The sequence below is a fragment of the Fusarium oxysporum genome, chromosome I (assembly GCF_013085055.1).
Source record: "Fusarium oxysporum Fo47 chromosome I, complete sequence".
Taxonomy (NCBI): domain Eukaryota; kingdom Fungi; phylum Ascomycota; class Sordariomycetes; order Hypocreales; family Nectriaceae; genus Fusarium; species Fusarium oxysporum.
Window position 1 is genome coordinate 288,360 of NC_072840.1, and position 18,549 is coordinate 306,908.

The 18,549-nt window shown below is 46.6% G+C and overlaps 8 protein-coding genes across 8 annotated transcripts; 5 read left to right on the forward strand and 3 right to left on the reverse strand.

Moving 5' to 3' along the window:
• Nucleotides 1-214: 214 nt before the first annotated feature.
• Nucleotides 215-1,523, forward strand: FOBCDRAFT_313296 (pectin lyase fold/virulence factor; the record flags this gene model as incomplete). Its single annotated transcript, XM_031180379.3, has 2 exons — nt 215-931; nt 983-1,523. 2 exons carry the CDS (start codon nt 215-217, stop codon nt 1,397-1,399), a joined length of 1,134 nt encoding a protein of 377 aa, XP_031041147.2. The 3' UTR covers nt 1,400-1,523.
• A 916-nt stretch (nt 1,524-2,439) lies between these two features.
• On the forward strand, nt 2,440-3,631 carry FOBCDRAFT_266376 (concanavalin A-like lectin/glucanase domain-containing protein; the record flags this gene model as incomplete). Its single annotated transcript, XM_031180380.2, has 2 exons — nt 2,440-3,139; nt 3,216-3,631. The coding sequence occupies 2 exons, from the start codon at nt 2,440-2,442 to the stop codon at nt 3,629-3,631; spliced, it is 1,116 nt and encodes a 371-aa protein (XP_031041148.2).
• Nucleotides 3,632-3,912: 281 nt separating this feature from the next.
• On the reverse strand, nt 3,913-5,229 carry FOBCDRAFT_313297 (uncharacterized protein). The gene is made up of 2 exons (XM_031180381.3): nt 5,131-5,229; nt 3,913-5,079 (listed from the first exon to the last, which is right to left on the reverse strand). Exons 1-2 carry the CDS (start codon nt 5,216-5,218, stop codon nt 4,226-4,228), a joined length of 942 nt encoding a protein of 313 aa, XP_031041149.2. The 5' UTR covers nt 5,219-5,229; the 3' UTR covers nt 3,913-4,225.
• Nucleotides 5,230-6,290: 1,061 nt separating this feature from the next.
• On the forward strand, nt 6,291-9,230 carry FOBCDRAFT_172573 (prion-inhibition and propagation-domain-containing protein; the record flags this gene model as incomplete). Its single annotated transcript, XM_059608480.1, has 2 exons — nt 6,291-6,725; nt 6,759-9,230. The coding sequence occupies 2 exons, from the start codon at nt 6,291-6,293 to the stop codon at nt 9,171-9,173; spliced, it is 2,850 nt and encodes a 949-aa protein (XP_059463722.1). The 3' UTR covers nt 9,174-9,230.
• A 631-nt stretch (nt 9,231-9,861) lies between these two features.
• Nucleotides 9,862-12,539, forward strand: FOBCDRAFT_246396 (uncharacterized protein; the record flags this gene model as incomplete). Its single annotated transcript, XM_059610770.1, has 3 exons — nt 9,862-10,042; nt 10,358-10,647; nt 11,391-12,539. The coding sequence occupies 3 exons, from the start codon at nt 9,862-9,864 to the stop codon at nt 12,537-12,539; spliced, it is 1,620 nt and encodes a 539-aa protein (XP_059463723.1).
• A 372-nt stretch (nt 12,540-12,911) lies between these two features.
• FOBCDRAFT_234926 (uncharacterized protein) lies at nt 12,912-13,978 on the reverse strand (the record flags this gene model as incomplete). The annotated part of the gene is made up of 3 exons (XM_059609998.1): nt 12,912-12,950; nt 12,997-13,535; nt 13,951-13,978. The coding sequence occupies 3 exons, from the start codon at nt 13,976-13,978 to the stop codon at nt 12,912-12,914; spliced, it is 606 nt and encodes a 201-aa protein (XP_059466505.1).
• Nucleotides 13,979-15,471: 1,493 nt separating this feature from the next.
• Nucleotides 15,472-16,611, forward strand: FOBCDRAFT_254860 (Alpha/Beta hydrolase protein; the record flags this gene model as incomplete). Its single annotated transcript, XM_031180385.3, has 1 exon — nt 15,472-16,611. One exon carries the CDS (start codon nt 15,472-15,474, stop codon nt 16,567-16,569), a length of 1,098 nt encoding a protein of 365 aa, XP_031041153.2. The 3' UTR covers nt 16,570-16,611.
• A 687-nt stretch (nt 16,612-17,298) lies between these two features.
• FOBCDRAFT_194114 (Formate/nitrite transporter-domain-containing protein) lies at nt 17,299-18,348 on the reverse strand (the record flags this gene model as incomplete). Its single annotated transcript, XM_059608778.1, has 2 exons — nt 17,299-17,629; nt 17,687-18,348. 2 exons carry the CDS (start codon nt 18,346-18,348, stop codon nt 17,299-17,301), a joined length of 993 nt encoding a protein of 330 aa, XP_059466506.1.
• Between the last annotated feature and the right edge of the window lie 201 nt (nt 18,349-18,549).

Sequence of the window (18,549 nt, forward strand, 5' to 3'; positions counted from 1 at the left end):
TAGCTCAACACTGAGTCAACAGCACGAGTCAACAACAAGTGGCTTTCCGTTATATATCTCCATGAGATCTACTCAGAAATCGGCCTTCTGCTCTAACAGTATCATTCATTCGTTCATTTTTCAGTCACTCGTTTTTTCTGTTTGTCTATATCAACAAGGAATCTGGCATTCCGCTCACATTCGTTTTTGAAAACTTACACTCAACGCCTCCACAATGCGTCTGCTCGATGTTTTCGTCGCCGTCGTGGCGTTTCTTCCTACCTCCTTCGCCGCTCTGCCTACCCAAGCCGAAGGATTTGCCTCTAGTACTACTGGTGGCAAGGGCGGTCAGGTTGTGCGTCCCAAGAACAACCAGGAACTGGCCAACTACCTGAAGGATAACACAGCTCGTATCATCTATCTGGAGCGAACCTTTGACTTCAAGGGGTCTGAGGGTTCTGCCACCGAAACTGGCTGCGCACCCTGGGGTACAGGTGCGCACTGTCAGCTTTCTATTAACAAGAACCAGTGGTGCACCAACTACAACCCTGGTGCTCAGAAGGTCACTGTCAAGTATGACAAGGCTGGTCTGAACCCTCTTATGGTGGGCTCAAACAAGAGCATCATCGGCGTCGGTTCCAAGGGTGTCATCAAGGGCAAGGGTCTTCGTCTTGCCAACGGCGTCAAGAATGTTATCATCCAGAACATCCATATCACCGACCTCAACCCCAGCCTGGTCTGGGGTGGCGACGCTATTACGCTGGACGGCACTGACAATATCTGGATTGATCACTGCACTACATCCCTGATCGGTCGCCAGCACATTGTTCTTGGTACTGGAGCTAGCGGTCGCGTTTCCATCACCAATAACAAGATCGACGGCGTTAGCCCCTGGTCCGCTAGCTGCAACACCTATCACTACTGGGCCATCCTCTTCCTTGGAAAGAGCGACGTAAGCAACAGAGACAATAGATCGTACAGAGAATTCACTAACATGTTCTAGCTGATTACCTTCAAAGGTAACTACATGTACCACGTTTCCGGCCGCGCTCCCAAGGTTTCTGGCAACACCCTCCTCCACGTCGTCAACAACTATTTCCACGACGTCTTCGACCATGCTTTCGAGATTGAGGAGAACGGTCAGGTTCTTGCTGAAGGAAACGCGTTCCAGAACGTCAAGAACCCTCTCAAGACTGGAACCAAGGGCCGTCTCTTCACTGTCCCTACTGCTGGGTCAGCTGGCTCCTGCAAGGCTTCTCTTGGACGTGCGTGCCAGATGAACGCCTTTGGGAGCTCTGGTGCCTTCCCTGGTGATGACACTGGTTTCCTCGGCAGCTTCAAGGGCAAGACTATTGCTTCTGCTGCTAGTGCTCAGAGTGCCAAGAATGCCATGACAAAGGCTGGTTTCGGTCTGGCGTGAGCGTAAAGTTAGCTCGCTTTCAGTCGGTATCATTCTCTTCTAAATGGGCATTTTATTGTATAGAATTGCATTGAAGGACACTTGTCAGGTAGTTGAATTGGTGTACCGTAAATATATCATGGTATCTCTAGTTTAGAAATGCTGGGTGAGTTCGAACTAGATTTCGGAGCTCACACTGTTGCCAATCTTATTATAGTGTTGATTTTAATTGCTAGCTTGAAGTATTAAACACAGATAAATACATACTCTTATACGACTATCTATAGCCATAAGAAGCATTACCTGAACTTCGTTAGATAATCTATAAAATAATTAAGAATTAATAAGTAGGCAAGTCGTAGGTAAGTCTAAGATTGTACCTAAGTCTTGTTATTTAGTAACTTGCATAACTGACATGAAGCAAGAAGTAATGCAGGCTATCCAGTTGAGTTGAGTTCCATTGCATTATCCTCACCTGTCATCCTCTCAGAAACATCAGGCAATTCGTTAATTAGAACGGCTATGCAGATTCCCAATTGTCAGGTTTCAATCAGATCTTCGGCCTGTCTATGTTCAGCCTTAAACTTTCTAGTCGTTTCAGGAATCCCTGTGAATGGTTTAACCCCATAAATTCACCCCTGCTGTGAAACACATACGCGTATAGGTGCTAATTGTTCCGTTTCATGAAATTCTTCCACCGTTCAAGATAGAGGTCCTAAGACTAACAAGCCTTTTGGGAGGCCGACATAGCCGGGAAATTAAGTGTCGTTGAATATTTGTCTGTTGGCCTAAATCTTTATTACAACACGCAGGGTTCCTTGCTTAACCATAATGTAAAGATCCTCCGGAGATCCGGCATATGCATGTCTTCAGCATACCCCTAATTTCGGCTAGTTTTGAGTTGATAATCTTGTACTGCGGCGTGTTCTTTATTGGAAACAAGAGACTGCATAATTCATTGGCTATATGTAGTCTTGCACACTCTTACTCCTCTGACATGGCAACTCCTCTATCTTTTGATGAGATTGGATATCTTTTACTACTTACTAGTCGCTTTCAAGATGCGTGCCTCCCCCCAACTCGTTCTCATCCTTTCGGCTATTTCTGCAGTCGAAGCTTCAAGAGGTTCCAAGTGTCGCCATGGACGACCCAGGAATGGCAATTCGGTTCCTGATGTCTCAGCGGACCCGCATCTGGCAACATCAGATGATGCCTCCAGCATTATTTCCAGTATTTCGACAACAGTAGAGGTGGTGAAGACTGGACAAGCGCAAACCGTTATCTCGACCGCCCTTACTGTCCCGACCGAGACACCTCAAGTAACTGAGCCCGCCAATGATGCTGGGGATGTCAAGCCTCAAGAGGAAGAAGCATCATCACAGAATACAGCTTCATTGCCGACATCACAACAAAAGAAAAGCACCACGGCTGCTCTCAAGGAGCCTACCAAGAAGTTCTGCGGCAAACCCAACGAATCCGAAGTCCTGTTTGGGACGCCATGGATTGTCTTCTCCATGAACTACAACTACCAGTCCATCAAAGGCTCTTCCTGTGTCGGCTACTACGACTACGCAGGCTCTGGTGACAACCAGACCATCCATTGGAGCGTCCTATGGGACATCGATCCCAATGTCGGCACGAACCTCGTCAAGGGCTACAACTTTATCGGTCTTACGCAGGGTCTGGAAACAAGGCTCAGTGATATCAAGAGCATTCCTTCCAAGTATGAGTGGACCACTAGCAAGACTACTGATTATAAAGGTATGTGATTACTATACTGCAGCCTCTTTCTTTAACGAATGTGTGAACATGCATGCTGACTGTCGGTACTTACCAGGGAATGTTGTGTATGACTTTATGACCTGCGATACAAAGGGAGACTCAACCTCCAGCAATGCGCAGGAGCTCATGCTGTGGTTAAACTGGCAGGGCGGTCAAGTTCCCATTGGATGGGGTGAGGGACCCATCGCTACCATCGATGGACTGTTTGGCAAAGACGGCTGGAAGCTGTACCAAGGTGTCAACGCCGATACTGGCATCACTGTGACCTCGCTCCTGTGCCCCGAGGGCAGTCAGTTCGGTAACGAAGAGGGCGGTAGTTTTGAGGGCGACATCAAGGACTGGCTTGTGGCGCTCTCCAAGAAAGGCGTGTTCAAGTCAGACACGTATGTCAATGTTGGAAATGCTGGCATGGAACCTTACTATGGCACTGTTGACTTTGACAACCATCTGAGCCTCAGGATCAACGTCTAGAGCGAATGAAAAGGTCTGAGTTGAGTTTCATGTCCTCTGTACATTATTTTCGAGACGACGCTATGTTTCAAAGCGTTCAGTTTGCATTCATGGTGGTTCGCTTGGGCTGTATGCAATTGCGTGGATGCTTTCATGAAATACATAGATCCTGGAAGGGTCGCTTAAGTACACCATTAAAAATGTGTTCTCGTGGTTTATTTGAACGCATTAGTGAACTATCCTTCATAGTAACTATACGTAAATTTACCGGTAGCATCCATTCACTTAGATATACAGATTAATTATTAAAGTATGGGTAGAGTATTTTAATGCTGGTATACCTACGAGAAGTGGTAGGGAAATTAAAAAGATCCGTTCTGAAGCATGCTACTTTGCCTCGGCTCTTAAGCAGTACAAAAACCTCGGTCTGAGGGCAAGCAGCCTTGCATCCTGTGATGACAGCAACATATCTCCAAATAATGCAAACGAGATCTGGCCAGGCGACCCCCGCAGAATGCCAATATCTTAAATAATTGCAAGCCATAGTTACTTAAAGAGATCTAGCTTGCAAGAAAGAGGAACATTAATTAACAAATGAGCCTCAGCTTTATTTGCTTAATCAGAGTCAAACGTAATTAAGAAAGGCACGGGAGTGTATCCTTGCATGGACTGAGGGCCGAGGATTGCTTTATCACCAATAGTACCACCAGAGGCGCCAATATATGTAGTGCCCCAGAGAGCGCCAGTGTTGGTACAAGTTTGTGAAAACATGTTGCACTGCACCTCAGGAACAGTGCACTCCAACTGGCTGCTGGTAGGTGCCTCGCAAGTGAGAAACTGTTCTTGTGCTCCCATGTTGTTACTGCATACCGTGAATGAACTCGTGCCATCGCCAGGTTGGATGCCGCACACAGGCAAATGGCCGTCGAGCAACAGGTGGCCAGTAGTGGCATCGACGGTGAAGTAAGCCTCGGTATAGCCTTGAGCGCTGCTGAACATAAGAGGGGTGAACGGGTACCGTGTTGCTAGAAGAGGTTGGTTTGCGTAGCCTCCGTTTTCAGCGAGTAGTCGGAACATTGGCACGGCGGTAGTGGTAGCGGCTGCAGTAGTTGTCTCTTCAGTGGTGGTGGGAGCCTGAGTGATTTCGGATGAAGCAGTGACTGTGCCTGAAGTGGTCATGGTCTCCGTTGTAGCATCTGCGCCAGTAGTAGAAGCTGCCTCGGTGGTTCCGGTTGACGTAGCGAAAGTAGTCGCCTCGGTGGTTGTATCGCCGGAAGTGGTTGCTTCAGTACTGGCAGTATCTCTTTCAGTAACCGCCGAAGTCACTTCAGTGGTTGCCTCAGTAGTTGTGTCAGCAGTAGTGACTGCTTCGGTCGTGGTACTGGCAAAGGTGGCCGAGGTGTCGGAAGATAAGGTAAAACTGGATGTTCCCGCAGTTGTCGCAGTTATCGCAATGGAGGATTCAGATGCTACACCAATTCTATTAGCAAGGAATGGCCAATTGGGAGTTTATCACTTACCCGACGAACGAGGTTTGCAAGGGCCCGCAACCGTAACATCAAGACCAGCAAGGCCAACGGCCAACAAACGAAGGATGCTTAAATGCATGGTGATTTAAACGAGTGACGAAAATGAGCGACAAGAGAGACAAGACACAGGAAGCTGAAAGACAAATAAAAAAGTAGCTGGAAATCTAGGAAGCATGCTTTTATTGTTTTCCTAAAATTCTGTAAACAGCAAGATTAAAAATTCGGAAATGAGCATCTTGCGCTAGTCGTATCGGTGCCTGAAGACAGTCAATAGTTTGTGTTAGCAGGCGAACTAGTGGATTTGAGCTACCAACCATCAACGCCGCCTCAGAGCTTGGTTTGATAGTTCACAGGCTAAACCTCTAGTACTAGAAAATGCAGCGGGACCCCTGAGTACTCAATGCATCAATCTACCCAAAAGAAAGCTGTCACAAGTTCCTTCCACAAGGGTTAGTAATCTTTACAAAGACTATTCTAGAACTTCGAGGCTGAAGATTTCAACTTAGCTAAGGCTCCTCCTGGAAGGTTTATTGCTGGTGCTATAGCCTTTACAGACGCTATCTAGTAAGTCACAAGCTAGGATATAGGCTTGATATGTCCAGGTAAGATTTCAGGCAGCTTCGTGTATTATATGGGGATTATTAAATTCTTATTAAAAAGATCAGACGTTCTCCATCAAGGTGTTTGAGGTATACGCCGTATCTATTATTATCGCATTCGGCCAAAGCCATATTATGAGACTCTATACCTTTGCCACATACACAAACTTGCTTGATTCTGGACTGCGGTACATGCTCCATATACTGCGCTTTAGAAGGTGCCTTGGTGACAGACTGTTGGCAAGTGGTGATAACCTTTCGCTGAGAAGGCGAATTAGAATAATTATACAGCTTGGATGTCCTCGACTTGAAATAAGCACGTAAGCGTATCTTGTTGTCAAGTGACAGGTGACTGTTACGAGAGAGAATAAGCAGCCACGTCAGGTGATCGAATCAGGCTTCCGACCCCTCACTCTCATGCATGCCCGAAGAAATTCAACATCAAAGTTGCTCCGAAAATCCGCCATACGGCTATCAAAGTCTTGTTAATAGAATAAAAGAACCGCAATCGGCCAAGCTTATTTTCTGAGGCCTGGATCACGACATGTCGCAATGGCTGAAGTCGCTGGGCTCGCTCTTGGTGTACTAGGCCTCGCCGGTCTTATTGGAGCTTTCAAGGATACCATCGACCTTTTTAATACAGTTGTAGATATGCGTCATATGGGCCGTCAGTATCAAGTCCTCGATATCAAGTTAGATATCGAAAAGACACTTCTGCTTCAGTGGGCAGACCGTATGAAACTTCTCCAAAACGATCACGACTCTCGACTCGATGAGCGCAATACCCAGACTCTCGTTCTGCGGATTCTTGGTTCGATTCGATCGATTCTGACGGACACAAATCAGTTACAACAACGATATGGGTTGCGACTGGAAAATGACACTGAGGCTCCGACCTTACCTCCCATCTCGACCTCAATGAGTCGTGGGCCGGATTTATCGGAGCTACCCTCGGAACTATTCAGTGGATCACTTCCGCTACAACATGTTACTTCCGGCCAACAACGAGATTCATCGCAGTCTGGCTGGAGGTTCAGTCAGCAGCGGATGAAGAGCTTTATGAGACGGCTTGAGGCACTCCCAGTTCCGGTACAAGGTCAGGCGACTACAACATCTGTTGCCCAAAAGACACGTTGGGTCATCAGAGACAAGCAGAAATTCGAGATCCTCGTCCAGGATCTCGCTGAGTTGACAGCCAAACTCGATCAAGTGGTCCCCCCGTCAAGTTCCGAAACAGCTCGCTCAATGATCCAGAGTGATATCGAGCTCATCAAGAAGGATGTGAGAAAGCTTCTGTTGTTCCAGGAAGCGGCAGCAAACCATGAAGCTATCACTCAATCAACCCAGCAGAATCTCGATAGAATGCGCCAGACTCGTATTTTGAGCACACTATGGTTCAGGATGATAAACGATAGGTCAGAGAGCATCTCGAAGAATCACCAAGACACCCTTCAATGGGCAATCGAAGGTTCAAACAACACCAAGTCCTGGCATGATCTCCCATCTTGGCTTCTCAACGGCTCGGGTATCTACTGGGTTTCTGGGAAAGCCGGGAGCGGCAAGTCAACCCTGATGAAGTTTGTCTTTGGGCATCAACGAACCACGTCGATGTTATCTCAATGGGCTAACAGAGGCCGACTGCTCATATGTCATTACTTCTTCTCCAACTTAGGAACAGATCTCCAGAAGAGCCAGGCTGGACTCTCTCGGACATTACTTTACCAGATATTGGATCAAAACAGGTCACTGATTCGAGAAGCACTTCCTAATATGTGGAAAGAAATACTTGAACGAGAGTCTAGCCTGAGAGATAAGGATCTAGCCACCCATGATGATATCACTTTACCTTCGGTAGCCGAGACCCGGCAAGCATTTGAAGTTATCTCAGCAAATAGTGACAGGATAGGACACATTTGCTTCTTCATCGATGGACTTGATGAGCTTGTTGGAGAGTATAGTGACAGCATAGGCTTCATCAACAAGCTGGCTCAGAACGAACAGTCCAAAGTCATCGTCTCCAGTAGACCTATTCCATCCTGTGTCGCTGCCTTCCGAAAGCATCCTCATCTGAAGCTGCAAGACCTCACGCGACGCGACATACAAGCATATGTTCAGTTCAAAGTTGGAGGCCATCCGTCCATGAAACGACATATGAGACGGTCTCCCGAAGAGTCAGCCTCTTTGATGAACGAACTTGTTGATAAGTCTTGTGGAGTCTGGCTCTGGATAATACTCGCTTGTCGATCTATATGTGGAGGATTCGACGATCACGATCGCCTTTCAGAAATTCGTCGTCGCGTAGACGAACTCCCTCCAGAGCTCAAGGACATGTTCATGCATATGCTCAGCAAGATTCACAGACGACATCAAGAACAAGGAGCTCAGTTGCTGAAGATCTGCTACGCATATCAAAAGACCAAGTCACCATTCCTCCAGAAAGGGCTGTACGCGCTAGGCCTCGCACTAGTGGACGATTATAATGCGGAACCTATTTGCATTCAGCCTCTTGACGACGAGGAAAAGCTGGAGATCTGCGAAGAACTCGAAGGTCGGCTGAGAAGTCGCTGCTGGGGATTACTGGAGTTTGCGACCTCCAGAACTGGAACTTCGGCAGGTGGCATAACAGAAGCAAAAGTTGTCTTCATGCACCGGACCGTCTTTGAATTTCTGAGCGATCAGAACTCATGGAAGCTTGACTGTCTCCAGATACACGACGCTGGTTTCGAGGCATCTACAGCGTTGTCGCTGTATGGTATGCACATGGCTGTCCAGAAGCTTTCTGAAAATAATGAAGTGGCGGCCATGGATATATTCGAGGAGGGCCTTTGGTGGGGAGCTGAAGCCGACAAGCAGAGACCTGATAACACCAACAACTGCTTCTTCCATCTTACGGCCTTTCTTTCGCTTCTATCAGAAAGAAGACTCTCATGCGTTACACTACAGAGACTTGCGCAGGCAGTACCTCTTGATTCGTCTGACCCTCCATCCATGCATAATTCTCCGCCCATCGCATTACTTCTCGCTATCGAAGCTGGTGCAATGAACTTTGTCAAGAGCCATCCTAGCTTTACAACAACAGGTCATGATTGTCAGCGTGGATGTAAGCCCCTTCTATACCATGCCCTCAGGAAACAATTTCTTAGTGGCAAATTCAACGATCAGCCATCAGACTCACGTTTCAACTCCGCTCACATGGTGGAGATGCTCCTTCTAAGGGGCTGTGACGCTACCAATTCCGTCTCAGTCAGTGGCTGGGAGACAAGTCTTTGGTCTTTGTGGTTGGAGGAGCTGACAAGGCTTACGGCCTATGCTCTCAGCGAAGACGAAAAGGCTACGCTAGCTAATATCTCTGAGGTCTTTCGAACATCAAACAATGGTTCCAGGCCGAAAGGATTTGATGATATGATCATTGATTGGCCTGGTGTTGCCCACTAGAGAAGGATTATTCCACCAGTTGTGGAGTTCTAGCAGATTAGCACTGAGTAACTTCTTCTCAACACTGCTTTGGCTTAACGACTAAGTCTCGTCAGCAGTCGGTCGCCTAATAGCTCCTGTATCATGCTTATTGGCATGGCTTTCAACCTCGAGCCCCGAGTTCGGCGCTATAGTGCAAGGAGTCGCTGCTTGTAAAGTTAGACTATTCAGTGTATCAGCTTGGGCCAATCTCAAACGTGATGAACATTCCCCTGGTCTGAAACAAGTAAAGGGGAAGGATGGACTGCCGGGTGGCATGCCGTCAATCCGCACGCTAAAAAAAATTATACTGAAACCACAGTGGGCCAGGGCCCGTCAAGCAGAGATCAGCGGTTCCATAGATCCGAAATCCGAATCCGTAAATGTTGATAGCCAATTGATTTGCGGAGACGCTTTATTATCAGTTTATTTATAAATCCTGCCTTGTTTTAAGCTGTAAGACCATCTGGACCTTCTAATATATAAAGCATTCCCTTTGTGTTTGCGAAGCAGTGATATGTTATTCTAGCATACCCAACTACCTTACTATCATTTCTTAATAATTCTTTTTCTTGCATATACCTTATTCTCACATCTATATCTATTTCATTGCAAATCAGCTGCCTCTTTATCACCATCAATCGATTGAGGCCATTCTCCAGAGCGAATAATGGCGAACGACACCCAAACGCCTGAAGGCTACGCCCCCTTTGACTTGTATCCTTACAACCCATCTCAAGGTCCAGCGTATGCGTTCTTGGGCCTTTTTGGAGCAGCGGGTATTGCCCACTTCATCATGATATTCCCCTATCGAGCAGCCTTTCCCATCCCGATGATCATCGGGTGCGGTAGTACGTTGCTTGCCTGCTCACTTCCATGTAGTTCCACGTCGCTGATACTGTTTCTAGTGGAGGCCGCCGCCTATTGGTTTCGATCTCGATCTCATGACAACTTGCGACAGACGTTGCCTTTTCTAATCCAAAACCTACTCGTCCTCGTGGCCCCGCCATTCCTCGCCGCCACGATCTACATGTCTCTCGGTCGAATCACAAGAGCTCTCAAAGCACAGGAAGCATCGCTTATAAGCCTGCGTTGGATCACTAAACTGTTCGTCTTGGTTGATCTGATCTGCTTCGCCACGCAGACTGCGGGTGCCATCATGTCAGGCAGTGAAGATCTGGAAGAGGCCAAGCGAGGCCAGACTATCATCATCGGCGGACTGGTTCTCCAGATCCTGGCTTTTGCCTTGTTCATAACCTGCACTCTCACCCTGCAGCTCAGGCTCCACTCAAACCCTCCGGTCCAGTGTGTTGCAGGTGTGATCACGCACTATCGTCGATACTTCATCGCACTCTACTGCACCAGCGGCTTGTTCTTGATCCGCAATTTGGTCAGAATTATCGAGTATAAGCAAGGTGGTGATGGCCCACTGTTGTCAAATGAAGCGTTCTTATATGTTTTCGATTGCTGCTTTATGTTGGCTATCATATTAATTATCCTTGTATTACACCCAGGTCAGCTGATTCGGAAAGCTCGGCGGTTAGATGTTTTGAAGGAGGATTTGCCATTGGTGTCGAGGTGATGACGCATAGGATAGACTTACCTGGTCTATTTTCTGGTTCCCTATTTAATTAATATATTTAACATAAACCAATAAACTAAAACGGCTTAATAAACTTGGGAGTCTTCCGTAATTTCACCTCTTGACTGAGTCCCAGGTTGAATGGAAAGTTCCGTCTCATGAGTCAAGGACAGCTGGTAGTGGGCCCCTCCGTAGAACTCACTGGCCAGTCATAAGTTTACGCATCGGGATACGTATAAGCTAACCCAGGGCGAATCCGCCGTGCGGCACCCGAAATGTCCGAGGATGCGATAAGACTTCTCCGTCTAACAACTTTCCGATCTGTCGTCAAAAAAAAGAAGAAAAAACCACCAACAAGCCAATCCACGGTAGCCCGAGGTAAAACTACAGTTTCAAGCCCAGCTGACGAGAGACTTGGCACTTTCTCGTCCCCAACCGCGTACGAATATGCGTAAACCCCACAAAAAATCTCGGCTCGGCTGCCAAACCTGCAAAAGGCGAAAGATCAAGGTTAGTCGTGTTGTACTTCCATTAGCCATTCAAGGGGCACCTATACCTATTAGAGTCATACCATACTGTACTGTAGTACGTTAGTCTAACTATGTAAACTTTTCAAGTGCGACGAGGTGAAGCCGCAGTGCGGAAAATGCGTTCAGTTTGGTGTATGGTGCGACTACTCCCCCCAACCACCAGCTTCCCAGGCTTCTATCAGCCCTCAGCCCGACAGTCAATCACGGCGCCCGGGGCGTCCCAGATCGGATTGGACATCATGGGCTGAGCAGATCCGGTCTCACGCAGCAGATTCTGCCGCAGAAAGCTCTGGGCATCTGAATACAATGGATCTTGAGCTCTTTCACAACTGGATGACCAGAACTGCAAGCACTCTTGGCGATGGTAGTTCCCAGAGCCTTCTTTGGTCCGAAGGGGCGCCTCGAGTGGGATTTCAACACAACTGCATACTCAAACTTATACTCTCATTGTCTTCATACCATCTGGCCCGACTTAAACCTATCGATGGACAGCGATATTCGTTAATTGCAGAAACGCATCTGACGGCTGCGTTGCAACCAGCCATGATGTTGATCAGTAATCTCGGTGGAGATAACAGCCCAGCTGCGTATCTGACGTCCGTCTTGATATGCTTCGTTGCTCTCGCCAAAGGTCCGAGCCCCGGGAATCTTCTCCTTACCAACATCGAAGGGCAAGTTTCATGGCTTCATCTCCTTCGGGGTGTACGTTTAGTTGTTGAGTCCACAGGCTGGTCATCGATATTCTCGGGTATGCTGGCAGAGTATGCTCCGATACCTGGCAACGATACTTCAGAACACAGCGCAACGACCGATCCAGCCTTAATGGTTGATGGTATTGAAGACTGGCGCTCTTCTTTGAACGAAATATCGCATCTGATTGCTCAATTGGCAGAGGAAAAGCTTGGCAACGCCTACGATCGTGAACTTCAAGCTCTCACTACATGTTTTGAAAGGACATTTCACAAGGGGCAAGACGCTACCTTGGATATAATTGGTAAGCTTCAGGATGTTGTAGGCTGGGTCTACCGACTTGGAGACGATTACATGGAAGGATTACGCCAAAGAGACCTCATCTCAACAGTCATTCTGGGACATTTTTGCGTCCTACTTCGGACAGTTGAGGCCCAGTTTTGGTTCATGCACGGATGGGCGGCCCATATCATGGGGGAGATCCTCGTTATTTCTCCCAACTCTCTACAATGGCTCTCATGGCCAATTTCGTACCTGAACCCATAGGAATAGCTTAATAATATCTAGATTCAGGGCGATGACTGTCACCGTCGCCACTGAGCTTTCGCGATATCTTAACATGACCCTCGAGCGCTATTTCCTTCGTTGTACCTGCGGCTTCTTTCTACCTCGGCCGACTCTCTTAAGCTTCACCGCTCGAATGGTATGTTCCCACTAATGGGACGCCTTCTTGGAAGCCCAGTGCGTATGTGCTCATCAGTAGCTAGATGCACTAGATATGATTACGCGACATTGAGCAAGCCATTTATTACATAGGAAACACACACAAGATACATAAACCCAGTTCCAATTTTGCCCAAACTTATACCTCCTCTCCACAATCTAGCTTGGTAGGATCTTCCTTTAGCTTGATACAATCTACCTTTTGTTGTGGCTTCCTCCGATGACCACAACACCCTACGACGCCCTGTGCAGTTGTCGCAAACCATAAGAGCATGGTAACAAGATTAATCCATACAGCTGCCCGCATCCTACCACCAGACACTAATCTTTCAAATTCTCGGTCCTTTACTGGGTCTCCTGTGCCCAGGTAAATTGAGGCAAATGTCCCAAACTGCGCAACCCATAGCACAAAGACAAGACCATCGAGCAGACACCAGTACCAGCCAGCAGTCGTGAAAAGCAAGTCCACAATGCAAATAATCATGGATACCCCGGCCACAAGCTCAGCATAGATCCAAGCTGAGCCAGCTCTAACATTGTGATCTGTCGCATGTTGGAGATCGAGGCCGTACAAGACCGCCACAACAATGGCGAATATACATTGTAGGGTACGTATGACTAGTCGAGAAATCGGGCCTGCGACGCTCTTCTTCTCTGAGCGATCAGAGGCGGTCATTGGGGGCATTACTTTGTTGATGTAAAAGCTGCCAAAGCGAACTTGTGGTCTTGTCGTGCTGTAGTAAATTAATGAGCTGATCAGCAGAAGGTCATCCTGAGAGGAGGTAATAATAGCATATCGAGCTTGTGTCTTCGACCTACCTTGCCTTGTTAGAGGGGGGTATGGTTTTAACTACTGTACTGAAACCATAATACCTCCTGAATTTATCTTAGGTGAATAAATGCTTCTAAGTTTTATGAGGGATGAAAGCGCGGTATATATAGTAACACGTATAGTTACCCACAAATCAGTTATACTCTAGTGACCCTAGTCAAGAGGCAGATTTATTATTCGCCTGCTTCAGATAGTAGTGCGTGGATACAGAACCTCTTTAGTGTGAAATTCCTTACCATAAAACAGACTTCCCAGTAATGCCGACCAGGACTAAGACGATCGTACTTCGGGAATTGGATAGAGATGTGGCATGGTGGAACCCAAGGAGCCCTATGGGGGAATTTACGCAAATAAGCGTAAAACTTGAGACGATAAGGGTTAGCTGCGTGGGACAATACGTACTATTGTTAACACCAAACTCCACCAGCATGTTGATTATTAAATCCCGGTGTTTGACCTAATACCACCCAGACGCGATGGTAAACGGCAATTTTACTGCAGATGCTGTCGATTTAGTAATGTCGATTGACGTCAGTGTATGAGGTATAGTGTAGACAATACTATATTTTCCGTAGCTCAATGAGACATTTATAATCAACAAGCTGTGCCCCTTTAAGAGGCTACGGGAAGAAGGAGACTTGATCATTTAAGAGGGTCCTGTGACTGAAGAAGAGATCGATAATACTATTGCAGATTTTGAGATCTTCTATAAAAGAAGGACTAGAAGAAGTTGGTTAAGCGAGACTGACTAAGTAGTTATTTAAAAAAAGCTATTAATAAGAAATATTAAAAGTATTAGTTTTTTAATATTTTCTTTCGCTTTTTTATCTTTTTTCTTTTTATCTTTTCTATTTTTATATATCTCTTTATGTCTTTCTTTCTCTTATACTTATATTTTACTTTCTTTTATATTAATACCTCTTTTACCTCTTTCTTGTCTTTTATATATTTATCCCTTCTTTAGAATCCTAGGAAAGTTCTTATATAAATAGCATATAAGTAAAATAGCTTTCTATAGCCTAATATAACCCGAATCTAACCCTAATACTTTTTTATTAGAGTTTAAAGCTAGAATACTGATATAAAAGTATAAAATTAATTATAACAATGACGATCTGTATAGCACCCAAAGCAGGTGCATATCTCAGACCGAAGGATGCATTCTCAAGTTCCGACGAAGAAAGTCTTGGTTGGTTGAGCGGCCCAGACAGTGCCCTATTCCTGTATTCCGGTCATCCCTTGCCTAAACGATGTTCTCTAGATCATTGGTTGCAGGGATAACACCTCCTCAGCCGATCATAATAGCCCAAAGCAACACAGCCAATCAGGCACGACCCAGGTCGAGATCATGTAAATTAGGAGCAAATGATGGGAATATGTAGCTGTAACACGGGTCCTTATAACCTGGAAGAAGGAAAACTCTAATTTATGTGGTTATAGATATATCGCGAAAGGAAGGAAAAGGCTTTTCTTCTCTTTCTTATATTAATCTCGCAAGAAGGTCAGCGATGAAGCGCGCCCAAAATTGCATCGAATGGGCCAGCTACAATGGGTGGGTACAAGAAATAACCGCCAAGACTCGGGGGCCAACGACGGTTGATTTGTGCGTAAGCAATCGGTATGAGTCACTAATCAACCTCCTTCTTTCGACCTCGAGCGCTAGACATCTGCAGTTTGTCACGGAATCTCGGGATATTGGAGTTACACGGTGATTTTTAACTTGCCATGGGGCTGGTGATTCGGCGAGACGATTCTGGCTTAGCGTAACAAAGCCCCCCTCATGACCAAAACCTACTGCATTTCAAAGTCAGGAAACCAGCCTCAAGTCATATAAGATGGGACAATAAATAGACCTAAAAGTATTCCCGAAACGATTATTAACTCATCCCTCTTGGATTTTATAGTTCAAATCGTTTGCTAACTATGACTCGGTCAAGCCCGAACATCCCCTCGACGGTGGAGGAGATCCTCGCTACTGCCACAATGGACCCCTCTTTCGAGGAGGCTTATTCCAAGAAAGGCCGCCCTCCTGGATTTCCAGGACTGGAGGTCGATGAGCTAAAGGAAATGGTCCACAAACATCTGCCTATCCTACAGGCCAAGCTCGGAGCCGATCGGCCCGACGGTGTCATCGAGACGGAGCACATCATCCCTCTCGACACAGGCTTCCACTCCCGAACCCTCGTCTGCCAGCCTTCTTCGCCATCCGCTTCCTGTCCCATCATAGTTCTCTTCCATGGAGGGGGCTATTGTCTTGCCTTTCCCGAGATAGAAGTCGAACTCGCTCGGGAGCTCGTCAAGGCGCATTCGGCCGTTGTTGTCTGTCCTTCCTTCCGCCTGGCCCCTGAATACCCTTTTCCCACGCCAATGAAAGACGGGTGGGCTGCTCTGAAATACATCGCGGCAGAGCTTGTCTCACCTCACGATCCCGAATCCACTCTATTCCCACCGCAAGCCGATCCAAAAACAGGGTTCATCATTGGCGGAACATCCTCGGGCGCACATATGGCTTGCGTCGTCTCGCATCTCGCCCAATCTAACAGCCTCTGCCCGCCTTTGACAGGCCAATTTCTCAGTGCAGGAGGCTTCCTTCCTCATTCACGCGTGCCAGAGAAGTACCGCCCCTTTTACCTTTCCTGGGAGCAGAACAAGGATGCACCAATAGTCAACAGGACTTTCCTGGAGAAGTACCAATCCGTAGTAGCGCCGGACCTTGACTCCCCGTTGTGGGTGCCATTTGACCAGCGACATGCTGACGATGCCTCAGGACAGATCAAGATGGGGCACGTTGGTCAGCCACCTGCGTACTTTCAGGTGTGCGGGATGGACATCAACCGTGATGAGAGCTTGATCTATGAGAGGGTATTGAGGGAAGAGTGCGGTGTTGCCACTAAAGTTGATCTATATAAAGGCTTTCCGCATTGTTTCTGGAACGAGTTTGGCGATCTAGATATGAGCAAGGAGAGGATGAGGGACAGTGTGGAGGGAATCAGCTGGTTGCTAAAGCAGAACACACTCTAGATGCTAGTATTTTAAATAATTAGCATCAGCAGTTAGGTAGGCTTGAATTTTCAAACATCTGATTGGGGTTTGGTAACTCGTCAATCGCACCACGACACAACATGTAAAGTTTTTTAGATTAATATTATCCGTAAATGTGGACTGTAGCCAAGAGTCTAATTGCTTTGAGACTGACTTAATAAGCCATAATGCTTGACTCTCTGACAGAGCCAGGCTCTTCTAATCCTATATACCCCTTCATTCTTGTGCCTAACTATCGACTACTTGTATGCCAGATATGCCAGTACGTATATCTGGCTAGAGAAACTTCTACTTACCTTGCTAAAAAGCATATTGGAATAGACCTAGTAATTTAGTGCTATCTAGTAAAAGAGATTAAAGGGATATTAAATGTGCTATAAAGTTAGGCTAAGCTTTCTTAGATATAATATTTACTACTAAAAACCAAGCCTAATCCTAGCCTTGCCCTATTAAAGCTTAATAGGCTAAAATACTATAATTATAGCTTTACTATCTGCCAGGTTTAGGTAATATGAATAAATGATAAAGGAGGGTTAAGAAAGCTATTTCAAATATATATATCAGGGTTATTCTTATCATAGAGATATTTAAGAGTTGTAGTCATACTCTGAGGTCTTTTAGCTTATGAATATAAAAGCATATACATCAGATGCTATCTAGTTACAGAATGATACCATATTAGCACCAGGTGTCACGGCAAACCTTGTCCTAAACCATACTGTCGTCCTGTCTGCTTCTCCCGTGGCTCTCTGTTGTCACTGTCTCCCCCTCAGATCCAGAGCTATTGGCCACATGCCTCCCTCTACTCTTCCTTTCTCCGCTCAGAGGCTGCCCAGTCCTTGTAGCCAATGTATCATCTCGCCCATATAAGAACCACAGAAAAGCGCCCGTCATGACCGCACCGCCAACAATATTCCCCAGCGTGACAGGGATAGTAGATTGGTAGATGAACTTGCCGACGCCGAAGTTTGTGCCGTAAAACATTCCGATAGGGACAAGGAAGAAATTGGCGACGGAGTGCTGATAACCCAGTGCGACACTGCAATATCTTGTTAATCCTATTCCACAACATTGGCAGAGTCTGGTCTGCACTTACAAAGCCCAGATGGGGATCCAGATACCAACGATCTTGGAGAGATTGTCCTTGCTACTCGTGGCGAGGTAAACAGCCAAGCCCACTAGCCAGTTACAGCCAATACCTCTCGTGAAGTTGAACCACCAATTGATGTTGACTCTTTCCTCAGCTTGCGTAACAGCATATGAGGACATGGCGTCTGAGTTCAACGTGTCGCTCCACCAAGCCAAGACTCCCGTAAAGAAGAGGCAACCCGCCAGATTGAAGATGTAACAGACAACCCAGTTCTTCAAGAGATCGTATACACTTGTCTTTCTTTGCAAGGTTGTGTACATCATAACGGTCATGTTACTCGTTACAAGTTCGACGTTGGTGAGAATGACGAGGACAAATCCGATGGGGAATGTGAAGGGGGCCAGAAGGGTGATGAGAGATGGGTTTGACTCTCGTAGACCTGGTGCTCCACCTGCGACGACAAGATCAAAGAGAGACCCGAGTGAAACGAAGATACCGCCGAAGAAAGACTTGACGATGAGATCTGCCCATGGAAGCTTGGCTTTGGCGATGCCGGACTGGGTCATGAGTTGGCAAGTCTCAGGCGGAGAATGTGCGTCGACTTTTTCCATCGACACGTGCGGTTGACGCTCATCGCCTGCATACTTTGAGTCCGTATAATTTAACATAATTGTCTTCGACTCTCGTGGACAATTAGTGATACATGTCAGGCTATGGTTCGATTCCGGGAATGTTTATTCATATATACCTTGACACGCATGATGGAAGCTTGATGTCATGATGCCCCAATCCCAGATATTCGGCCTTTAGCTTTATAACAGGAATCATTAAATTTTTAGTCACTTTTAATCAGAGAGTGTTGTTGCGAG

Coding starts and splice junctions, on each gene's coding strand:
- FOBCDRAFT_313297 (XM_031180381.3), bottom strand. CDS start 5,218: ATGCATTTAAGCATCCTTCGTTTGTTGGCCGTTGGCCTTGCTGGTCTT. Junction 5,080..5,130: donor TTGCAAACCTCGTTCGTCGG/GTAAGTGATAAA, acceptor GAATTGGTGTAG/CATCTGAATCCTCCATTGCG.